General features: G+C 37.6%; 1 protein-coding gene across 1 annotated transcript in view; it reads right to left on the reverse strand.

Annotated features, from left to right (window-relative positions):
* The window catches only part of LOC117342567 (DNA polymerase alpha catalytic subunit-like), a 40,612-nt gene that overhangs the window by 8,478 nt on the left and 19,255 nt on the right, over nucleotides 1-12,879 (reverse strand). The window contains 10 exon segments of the mRNA XM_033904755.1: nucleotides 4,002-4,207; nucleotides 4,981-5,073; nucleotides 5,315-5,347; nucleotides 5,977-6,099; nucleotides 6,456-6,605; nucleotides 6,983-7,101; nucleotides 8,867-8,963; nucleotides 10,009-10,119; nucleotides 10,326-10,455; nucleotides 11,494-11,678. Coding sequence (XP_033760646.1) covers nucleotides 4,002-4,207; nucleotides 4,981-5,073; nucleotides 5,315-5,347; nucleotides 5,977-6,099; nucleotides 6,456-6,605; nucleotides 6,983-7,101; nucleotides 8,867-8,963; nucleotides 10,009-10,119; nucleotides 10,326-10,455; nucleotides 11,494-11,678 — 1,247 coding nt within the window.

Below are 12,879 nucleotides of genomic sequence, written 5' to 3' on the forward strand. Positions count from 1 at the left end.
TAATAGAGACTTAATCTCCCGTTGAAGGATCCTTACTGTGAGGAAGATCTGTTCTAATAGAGACTAATCTCTCGTTGAAGGATCCTTACTGTGAGGAAGATCTGTTCTTTAATAGAGACTAATCTCTCGTTGAAGGATCCTTACTGTGAGGAAGATCTGTTCTAATAGAGACTAATCTCTCGTTGAAGGATCCTTACTAAGAGGAAGATCTGTTCTCTAATAGAGACTAATCTCTCGTTGAAGGATCCTTACTGTGAGGAAGATCTGTTCTCTAATAGAGACTAATCTCTCCGTTGAAGGATCCTTACTGTGAGGAAGATCTGTTCTCTAATAGAGACTAATCTCTCGTTGAAGGATCCTTACTATGAGGAAGATCTGTTCTCTAATAGAGACTAATCTCTCCAGTGACACACAGTGACACAGTCTTATCAGAACCAGAGAGAAGATGCATTTTTTGTGTCTTTGATGTAAACTATGCAATTTGGAATATTTAAACACTGAATGGATGTTGAGCATAAATAATATTACATATTCATACGCATAGGATGAAGTCAAGATTTTGGTGCCAGTTATGATCTTATAGACTGCAAATCTATTTAGATTATATCTTGGCTTTTCCATCCAAATATATTCAGACAGATGTCCAGCTTCTGTACTCTATAGTATTTAGGATGAGATATATTACATTACTTACCGAGACATTCAGCCAGATGTCCAGCTTCTGTACTCTCTATAGTATTTGGGATGAGATATATCACATTACTTACCGAGACATTCAGCCAGATGTCCAGCTTCTGTACTCTATAGTATTTAGGATGAGATATATTACATTACTTACCGAGACATTCAGCCAGATGTCCAGCTTCTGTACTCTCTATAGTATTTGGGAGGAGATATATTACATTACTTACCGAGACATTCAGCCAGATGTGCAGCATCCGTACCCTCTATAGGATCACAGAGTCGGGACACGACAGGGTGGACTTGGTGAGCCAGGTAGTACTTGGCATCTGGACAAATAAATAAAATAACGTAATATTGTTCTATACTTGCTTTTGTGATGTGACATGGAAAACATCATGTAAACAAAACAAAATAATTTAGTACATATATGGTAAATATAGTCACTCCGAAGTGACCTAAAATCATTAAGACTGTCGAGAGATTTATTCAGCCAGATGAGACCCACTCTAACAAATACATACCGACTGTGAGTGTCTCACTTTTAGCCAGCTCGTCTGGGTGATAGGCCCGCTGTGAAGCTGCTAAAGTGGAGCCGTCCTACAAATATAAAACATTCCTGTAATGTCAGAGAGGAAGTCACACAGACCATCAACACTAATTCAATTCAATGACAGTACTGTATTGGTTGTACATTGTATCATACCATCATGTTTAATTTGTAACTTTGTAGTCTTTAAGATATTACAGAATCAAACTGAAATCATTAGGTTTACTACGCACACTACATATAATACAGGGTGATTATATCTCGCCTATCCCACTTCATCAGTGTAGTAAGTTTAAAACAAGCTAAAAAATTCTTATTATCCCCCCAAAACAAGTAGAAAATCATTAATTCTCAAAATTCACATAAATTTGACATTTTTGTCCCCCATTACAATCACTCTTCCTTAAAAGTGAGAATAAAACATATCTGAAATATATGAGAACTTGTGCCAGATTGACTATGAACTATGAACTGGGGCCGCGGTGGCCGAGTGGTTAAGGTGTCCAGACACTTTAACGCTAGCCCTCCACCTCTGGGTTGCGAGTTCGAAACCTACGTGGGGCAGTTGCCAGGTACTGACCGAAGGCCGGTGGTTTTTCTCCGGGTACTCCGGCTTTCCTCCACCTCCAAACCTGGCACGTCCTTAAATGACCCTGGCTGTTAATAGGACGTTAAACAAAAACAAACAAACCAAAGACTATGAACTAATTTTCAAGTTAACTGGGGAAGCAATCAAGATCTTGTACCTGACAGATGATATAGGGTACCGTGTCCCCTGCCCTCATTTTCTTGCCTCCTTTACTATTAAATCTCATTGCCACTTGAACATGAGGTAGACTTTTCTTGTCAGGATAATCCTCCGGATTTTTTGTTAATGCCTGAAATGAATAATTTTAAATTTAGAAAACAAATACTTAGACAGGCATTTATTTCGTTTCTCTTCGATGTTCATTAGTTTCAAGTTGATACTACAGAGGTCTTTACCGATAACTGTATGACCTTTATTGGTTCAATGAGAATCTAACATCTCTCCCTTACACTTATTTCATTATCCTATGCGCTCAAGTCAGTAGTGAATGTATTGGGTGTAACATCAGATACAATAATCGAGAACTTCTACCTTGAAATCATAACTTGGAGCACATTTCAATCTACATGCATTTTGTTTTTTTAATATTTTTCTTTTTTCTTTTTAACTTTTTACAAGCTAATCACCATCTGGATGACTTAACCCTGACTAGTTAAGAAATGTCAGTAGCTCAATGATAAGATAAGTATTTTTACCTTTGTAATAAAGAAGAGCTCCACAGGTATCTCGTTGCCATTGACCTTTTCTCCGACTTCCATCAATTTGTTGTGAATGTTCTCTACAACTGATTCCTTAGACACACCAGAAAGGATCTGGTCAACAACGAAACTGAAACACAAACACGGGAACTTTTGATAAGTTCATACTAAACATGTCCTTCAGGTTGATAAATATGTATACGAGTAGACTTTGGTATATCATAACCAGTATTGGATCCAAGTGTGACATTTCAGTGACTACATCATCTTCATACTTCATCTCACACATCTACGATCGAGTTATAAATGAAGCATAGCCGAATTGACTTCCAGCAGAGTAGCTTAATTGATTTGTACACTGACTACCATCTCTGTATACTTAAGATCAAATTTCAGACAGACAAATAAGAGGCCCAGAGGCCTTATCAGTCACCTGAGAGCTGTTTTTGACAGTCTTATCATTAAAATTATGTTTTTTTACAACATAAACAGTACAATTTTGTCGCCAAACAAATTGTTACATAATTCTCCATGGAAAGCATAGATACTATGGCTAATTCAATCAACATAATACTCCTGGCAAAGCATGGATACTATGGTTAATCAAACCAATTCAATAGACAATTTGTTTCTATGAATGTACAAACATATTATGATTACAGTTTCTTCATTATAACTTTATTCAACCTTCAATATTCTCTGCTGGGAGAAAGAACCCCCAAATAGAGACCCTTTCAAGGAAAAGATCCCCTCTTAGTTGAAGGATCCTTACTGTGAGGAAGATCTGTAATAGAGACTAATCTCTCGTTGAAGGATCCTTACTGTGAGGAAGATCTGTTCTCTAATAGAGACTGATCTCTCGTTGAAGGATCCTTACTGTGAGGAAGATCTGTTCTCTAATAGAGACTGATCTCTCGTTGAAGGATCCTTACTGTGAGGAAGATCTGTTCTCTAATAGAGACTGATCTCTCGTTGAAGGATCCTTACTGTGAGGAAGATCTGTTCTCTAATAGAGACTGATCTCTCGTTGAAGGATCCTTACTGTGAGGAAGATCTGTTCTCTAATAGAGACAGATCTCCCGTTGAAGGATCCTTACTGTGAGGAAGATCTGTAATTGAGACTAACCTCTCGTTGAAGGATCCTTACTACGAGGAAGATCTGTTCTTTAATAGAGACTAATCTCTCGTTGAAGGATCCTTACTGTGAGGAAGATCTGTTCTCTAATAGAGACTAATCTCTCGTTGAAGGATCCTTACTACGAGGAAGATCTGTTCTCTAATAGAGACTAATCTCTCGTTGAAGGATCCTTACTACGAGGAAGATCTGTTCTCTAATAGAGACTAATCTATCATTGAAGGATCCTTACTGTGAGGAAGATCTGTTCTCTAATAGAGACTAATCTCTAGTTGAAGGATCCTTACTATGAGGAAGATATGTTCTCTAATAGAGACTAATCTCTCCATGGACATCAGCATTACTTACTTTCCAGCTTCCTTGGCCAAGTCTGACCAGTCTCGTCTAACGATATCAAGCCCCTTCAGTTCTCGGTGCGTTGTATATTTACCATCTCCACCCTTTGTCACATTAAGTGCAGCATATTTTTTCTTTTTGAGGAGGAGCATGGACTGGAATACGCCATCTATATCAATCTCTAGCAGGCGGTACAGCTTATTTACCTCACCTTTTACCTGCAAATATAGATCATGTGATCACTAATACTTTTTAAACTAGAAAATGTCTGTAAGATATAAATGCCCCCACTGGCACTTGACATCCCAAAACAGTTTGGTGAGGATCGCATCAGCAGTTCCTGAGATTAGCTAGTTACACTGCATGGGACGGGACGGAACATTTCACTTCATGGTGGTGGCACAAAAATCCTTTTTCAAAATTCTGTTTCTTGTAACAAAGTGCCTGATTAAATTTAAATCACTGCCTTCGCTAGGGATCAAACCCAGGTCATCTAGCTTACCATTTTATACTCAACCAATGAAGCTAGAGAGAAGATCTCCCTAGCTGAGAGGTATATTGCTGCTAGTATTTACCAGGGTTAATACTCCCCCTCCAGAAAGAATTTTTCACAAGTTTCCAGGGGGTTACAGCGATGCTTTCAAAAATAATTCTCGGGTCCCTACATGGGGGCAAATGTAACAGAGTGCATGATTAATTAAATTTAAATAACTGTCTCTGCTAGGGTTCGAACCCAGGACCTCTGCCTTACAAGTCTTATGCTCAGCCAATTGAGCTAAAGAGAAGATCTCCCTAGCTGAGCGGTATATTGTGGCTAGTATTTACCAGGGTTACAATATAGAAAGGCAATACCTCTAGACAATTGCCCTTAAAAACAGATTTGATAGAAGTTATAGACAGTTGACCTTGTTTACCGGTTGTATTTATAGCCATATAGTAGATATAGAACTTGGTGTTGAAGGAAGATCTATACTTATCAGTGTGTCAGTACCTTGTTGCCGAGTTTGAAGACGACGTCCAGATCTGTACAGTTAGTGTTCACCATGATGGAATCTGTGTCACCGTAGATCACATCCAGGTTCATCTGTCAATAAAACAACATCAGCCCTGAAGCATTCTAACACTGTGTCTGGTGTGTGATGTGTCTAATAGCCTTGTCATAAGATATTTATAGACTACAATAGAATTCCTTCTAAAAATCAGAGTAGAGACACAAACAAATATCAGATTGAATAAATTACCTACTTCAAAAAAATTCACAATCATAAAAATTGTTTCGAGAACTAATAGTTTTAACTGTTCAATATTAAACAATATTTTCTTACCCCTTGCACAAGATCTTTGGTTTTCATTAAAATCTGCAAAAGACAAATAAAATATACAAAATTAGTCAATTAGGAAGAATGTGAATATAATGGAAATAAATTAAACAGTAAAGTTGCAGTAACTACATCCATGAAGTTGAATCACTAATAAGGACCGATCTAATCAAAATTAGACTTGTAATTTCTGCTCCTCTACGATACACTGCAATACAAGATATTACAATTAACTGCAAGAGGTCATCTCTGCATGACCTTTACGCTTCAAATATAAGCCAATGAAAACTGGTCAATGACATCAATAGTCAACCAAGGACAAAGAGTCTTATACATGTCTTCAGTTGCATCTCCTTAGTATTTATGACTCAATTCAACGCTTGATTTGAAATCGCAAAATTTTGCAAACAATATTGGGATACTGTCTTAATGGCCATAGTAATAGAAAAAGTTACTAATCCTCTGGGCGTTCTATTGAAAGAATACAGAAAACGATTATACAATGTCTCGTCGACAGGACGGATAGTATAGCAGTGTTGCCAACTGGATTTGGAAAATTCTCTACATTACATTCCCTTTCCAATTTAAACGTTCCTTTCACGTCTGTTGCCTTGACAAATTTCCCCGAGGAGGTGACAATAGTAATTTGTGTGTGTGATGCTACTTACTTCTCGTCCTTTGCCGGTGATGAGAGCGGCGAGAGGTTTGGCATAGAATCGGGAGAATGTGAAGCCAAGACACCCATACATACTGTTGGCAGTTAACTTGAGGGCTTTCTGACGGATATCATACTGAAAAGACAAACACATTACTACCAGGCGGCTCATCTTAATTATAGGATTGAAATTCTACTTGATGAAAAACAATCTTTTAAAGAGTTCTCAATACTCAAAATCCACCGAAATTTTCATGTTTTTCACCTCAAAAATGGTCAGTCTTTAAATCATAAATTTTGTCAATTTTTTTTTCATCCCAAAAATTCATCAGTCATTTAATCATATGTTTTGTCCATTTTTTCTTCTTGTCAAGCCTGATATCTCTACAGTCTATGTAATACTTTAAATATGGAAATTGATACAAGTTAGACATTAACTATGATCAAATCTACATGTATGTACTGCTCGTAAGTAATCTGCTATTTTCATACCTGGGTATACTGTTCATGAGAAATGTCGCCTTTCATCAGCTGTTTCACTTGTCGTCTGCTCTCGACTAGCTTTCGAATCTCTGTTGGTAGAATACCAGGTTCCAGGTCTGGTTCTGGTAGGTCCGAAAACATATCCTCCTCTTCTCCTTCCTGAAAACACCAAAAAAACTTGGTGAACAAGGCAACAATCTCAGTTTCTGTGTGTCTCTTAGCACCCGAATCAGTGGGGTAGCTTTATACACTCGAATCAATGGGGTAGCTTTTTACACCCGAATCAATGGGGTAGCTTTATACACCCGAATCAATGGGGTAGCTTTATACACTTGAATCAATGCGGTAGCTTTATACACCTGAATCAATTGGGTAGCTTTATACACCCGAATCAATGCGTTAGCTTTATTCGAAAATTTTTTGATGGTCCAACTGAACAAGGAATTATGTGAATCTAATTTTCTACTTATGGCTTAGCAGTGACCTTGACCTCGAGACATGGAAATTAATTTGAATCACTTCTACGTTGAACTTACAGTTTTCTGTCTGTCCTTGTCATGGCGTTTCACTGTTGTGAAACAGATGTTGTATTCCTGGATGATCGACGGGTACAAACTGTTGAAGTCCAGCAGTAGGATATACTTATCGTAGAAACCTACAACAAAAGTGATACTAGCAGTGAAATCAGGGATCAAACCTATAACCAAAGTGATACTAGCAGTGAAATCAGGGATCCAACCTACAACCAAAGTGATTCTAGCAGTGAAATCAGGGATCAAACCTACAACCAAAGTGACACTAGCAGTGAAATCAGTAATCAAACCTACAACCAAAATGATACTAGCAGTGAAATCAGTAATCAAACCTACAACCAAAATGATACTAGCAGTGAAATCAGGGATCAAACCTACAACCAAAGTGACACTAGCAGTGAAATCAGGAATCAAACCTACAACCAAAATGACACTAGCAGTGAAATCAGTAATCAAACCTACAACCAAAGTGACACTAGCAGTGAAATCAGGGATCAAACCTACAACCAAAGTGATACTAGCAGTGAAATCAGGGATCCAACCTACAACCAAAGTGATTCTAGCAGTGAAATCAGGGATCAAACCTACAACCAAAGTGATACTAGTGGTGAAATCAGTGATCAAACCTACAACCAAAGTGATACTAGCAGTGAAATCAGTAATCAAACCTACAACCAAAGTGATACTAGTGGTGAAATCAGATATCAAACCTACAACCAAAGTGATACTAGCAGTGAAATCAGGGATCAAACCTACAACCAAAGTGATACTAGCAGTGAAATCAGGGATCAAACCTACAACCAAAGTGATACTAGTAGTGAAATCAGGGATCCAACCTACAACCAATGTGATACTAGTGGTGAAATCAGGGATCCAACCTACAACCAAAGTGATACTAGTAGTGAAATCAGGGATCAAACCTACAACCAAAGTGATACTAGCAGTGAAATCAGGGATCAAACCTACAACCAAAGTGATTCTAGCAGTGAAATCAGGGATCAAACCTACAACCAAAGTGATACTAGTGGTGAAATCAGTAATCAAACCTACAACCAAAGTGATACTAGCAGTGAAATCAGGGATCAAACCTACAACCAATGTGATACTAGCAGTGAAATCAGGGATCAAACCTACAACCAGTGATACTAGCAGTGAAATCACGCAATATAGACGTGTTATCTTAGGCAAGTTTGACTGTAGTTGTAGACGGATGGTTTCTAAGACTGGGTTAATGAAGTAAAGACAGGTGGTCTCTAAGGCAGGTTTGACTGTAGTTATAGACAGGTGGTCTCTAAGGCAGGTTTGACTGTAGTTATAGACAGGTGGTCTCTAAGGCAGGTTTGACTGTAGTTATAGACAGGTGGTCTCTAAGGCAGGTTTAACTGTAGTTATAGATAGGTGATTCCCATGCTAGATTTGAATGTTTTAATATTCACAAATAAGAACTGTTTCCCATGCATTTTCTCTCTTCTATTAATCACAGCAAATCAATATCTTTACAGTATACAATTGATGCAGAACCATAAATTTGTGTAAAATACATAGGATCTTAAAGATGATTCATCTCCTATTATTTCCTACTATAGTCTACACCCAGGTGTAAAAATATTGCATACTGTAGTCTGTGCATGTGTCACCAAATGTTGATAAATTTAGAGCATAATCTCATAAAGAACAATGGGGCACGCTGAGAATGTTTGGTTGATTTACATGTATACACTTCACACAGACACATCTTTATTGTTGACCGAACCCCATACATTCAATTACCTTGTGACATCGATCAACCCCATACATTCAATTACCTTGTGACAAAGTATGTAATAGTTGAAAGTGCACCTACACAGCTGACTTTGTCATGTCAATGAGGTTAATATTTATATATACCTCGTTTGGGTTCCAGTACCAAACCCCCTGCGTATGCAGGTTTCCTTCGTCCTTTTGTTGGAGCCTTCTCTTCACCATCTTCACCTTCTGCTGGTGCCTGGACAGATGATAGGCAGAAAACATGTTAATAATTCTAAACAACATCGGGGATGTCTGAAGTCCACAATGATTATTTTTCTCTTACATAAATACAAGACAATGTTGAAATGATGTGACTGGAGTCAGCCTTATGTTCGTTAACTTAAGAGTATTAATTCTCGCTTATAGTCTTTTATTGAGTCTGACCAAAATCTCTAAGATATGAAGCGGGCTAGAGCACAAAGACATTTAGTTACAGGAACATTCCTATATCTCCTACAACCTACAGGCACAACAAGTTAACAAGGTAATAAATCAGTGTCTGTCTCCATTGTATTTCACAATGTCTTACATTGGTATAGTAAATGTGTACCATCTCTAATTCCTGCTGTGGTATTTGTTGATAAACCCTTATCTATCATTACAAACAAACCCGGTCTTATCCAACATCAATCATGTTCAGCACAACAGACAAGCCAGATTAGAGCGGTTTCAACAATTTCAGAGTTATGTTGTATTAGACAAGTTGTCAAAATAATCAGGGGTCAAATCTGGTAATTACAGACAATGCCACCTAATAAAATTTCATGTGCAATGACAGCCATCTAGAGATGTATAATGGACCCAAGAAATAATGATACTTGTCCAGAAACATGTACCATTTTTTCCCATGAATTTTCATTAAAACTGGAGTTTTAGCTCAAAATAGCTTGTATGTCTGTTGGACCTAAGAATTGAAACACTTGGTCAGAAACATGCCCCAAACATTCCCAGTAAGTTTCCCTTATATACACTGTAGTACTAGAGTTAAAATGTGAATAGTTTACGCAACAAGCCACATTACACATGGAAATGGATATCAAACGATCAATTGAGATTTGACTTTAACACACTCTCTATTATATTCTTGTAATTTTATTACATATGTTAAGTATGGTGATTTACACAGTAACTTATAACAAAATTTAATTTTTAAATTGTGCATTTACAAACTGTCTCAGATTGAATACCAAACTTTTAGGAAAACCACAAAATTATAAACATTGTGAGTGTTCAATACTTACTGCAGCTTTCTTCCTATATTCTTTATCAGGAACGATGAAGTTTTTCTCTGTGAAAGCGTGTAGTAATAGATATTCATTCCTCTCTGATCGCCCCCCCATCAATGTCCTCGTCTGTATAAACCACATGTAAAATTTATCAATGAAAGTCAGAGAGTGAACTTTGAAGATCAAAAAATCCTTAAAGCATCTTTTTGTAATATGTTTTCGTTTATCAATTTAAATAAATGGTTATGATTTTGACACAACAATCCACATTACACAGCAAGAATCATGTTTATATTGTTCATATGAAAGTTTATCATTCTGCAGCCACATACCATCACATTTCCACATATGTTTGTGATCTGCAAGGCCAGAGGTAGGACGTTCAGCTCATACATGATCCGCAAAATTAACGTTGAGTCAACGAGTGTCAGTTCAACAAACTGGAGAAGCTGTTTTGTAGACCTGAAAACAGTGATAAAGGAGACGTCATGAAACCAACATACACCTGGTAAACCCATCTGAGAAATGTGTGTTGTGAGAAATGGGTGTTGTTAGAATGGGTGGTGAGAAATGGGTGTTGTGAGAATGGGTGTTGTGAGAAATGGTGCTGTGAGAAATGGGTGTTGTTAGAATGGGTGTTGTGAGAAATGGGTGTTGTTAGAATGGGTGCTGTGAGAATGGGCGTTGTGAGAAATGTGTGTGGTTAGAATGGGTGTTGTGGGAAATGGGTGATGTGAGAAATGTGTGTTGTGAGAATGGATGTTGTGAGAAATGGGTGTTGTGAGAAATGGGTGTTGTGAGAATGGGTGTTGTGAGAATGGATGTTGTGAGAAATGAGTGTTGTGAGAAATGGCTGTTGTGAGAATGGGTGTTGTGAGAATGGGTGTTGTGAACTGGAAATAAGTCCTAACTTCTAATGATTTTAATGTAAATCATGAATATACCTTGTACATATTTTTGAATAGTTACTTACTGGTAATTTTGTTTGATTGGTAACTGGTACATGTATTTGATTGGTTACTGGTACATGTGTTTGATTGGTTACTGGTACATGTGTTTGATTGGTTACTGGTACATGTGTTTCATTGGTTACTGGTACATGTGTTTGATTGGTAACTGGTACATGTATTTGATTGGTTACTGGTACATGTGTTTGATTGGTTACTGGTACATGTATTTGATTGGTTACTGGTACATGTGTTTGATTGGTTACTGGTACATGTGTTTGATTGGTTACTGGTACATGTATTTGATTGGTTACTGGTACATGTGTTTGATTGGTTATTGGTACATGTGTTTGATTGGTTATTGGTACATGTGTTTGATTGGTTACTGGTACATATGTTTGATTGGTTACTGGTACATGTGTTTGATTGGTTACTGGTACATGTGTTTGATTGGTTACTGGTACATGTGTTTGATTGGTTACTGGTACATGTTTGATTGGTTATTGGTACATGTGTTTGATTGGTTATTGGTACATTTTTTAATGTTACTTACTGGTACATCTGTTTGATTTGTTCATAGTCAAGCTCCATGCGCTTCTGTTTCAGTATAACGTTTGCAAGCTCCGTGAGATCGTAGCTCCTACTGCGGATGAGCTCCCGGGAGGAGATCTTGACGTCACACAAGAGACGGCCACAGGTGATGTACTTGTCTGTGATCCCCCGCCCTCCAGCATGAGTCTGACAACATTAACACACAGGTCAACATTTATACTCCAGCACGAGTCTGACAACATTAACACACAGGTCAACATTTATACTCCAGCACGAGTCTGACAACATGAACACATAGGTCAACATTTATACTCCAGCACGAGTCTGACGACATTAACACCTAGGTCAACATTTATACTCCAGCACGAGTCTGACGACATTAACAAATAGGTCAACATTTATACTCCAGCACGAGTCTGACGACATTAACACATAGGTCAACATTTATACTCCAGCACGAGTCTGACGACATTAACACACAGGTCAACATTTATACTCCAGCACGAGTCTGACGACATTAACACATAGGTCAACATTTATACTCCAGCACGAGTCTAACGACATTAACACACAGGTCAACATTTATACTCCAGCATGAGTCTGACAACATTAACACATACGTCAACATTTATACTCCAGCACGAGTCTGACAACATTAACGCCTAGATCAACATTTATACTCCAGCACGAGTCTGACGACATTAACACACAGGTCAACATTTATACTCCAGCACGAGTCTGACGACATTAACACACAGGTCAACATTTATACTCCAGCACGAGTCTGACAACATTAACGCCTAGATCAACATTTATACTACAGCACGAGTCTGACAACATTAACACATAGGTCAACATTTATACTCCAGCACGAGTCTGACGACATTAACGTATAGGTCAACATTTATACTTCAGCATGAGTCTGACGACATTAACGTATAGGTCAACATTTATACATAGTGAATCAATCATCTGAATCTAAATCCTTCTCATGTTCTTTAAATGATCCAAAAAATGTCCATGTTTTTTGTAAGGGTTGTACTGGAGGTTGATTGTGACTTGTGGTGTTCGAATTAATTGAGTTGTCGAATATCACTTGTTTGAGATGTTTGACCAATAAATCGAGTAAGATATCTGTAATAGAGTTTTGTCAGAAATGTCCTACATCATGATAAACGAGACAACATTAACTGATTGGTATGTGTAACATCTTTAAGTCATCACCATCACTACCAGTGTTAAATGTTAAGACTTGCTGATCTGATTATATTCCTATCAGGTACAGACTTATAATACAAATTAGGTTGATTTGATATTTTCTAAGACACCTAAAACTGATAAATAAAATCGATGTAAACAAACACAGGTGATCAAGGTACAAAATGAC

Source organism: Pecten maximus, chromosome 14 (assembly GCF_902652985.1).
Source record: "Pecten maximus chromosome 14, xPecMax1.1, whole genome shotgun sequence".
Lineage (NCBI taxonomy): Eukaryota > Metazoa > Mollusca > Bivalvia > Pectinida > Pectinidae > Pecten > Pecten maximus.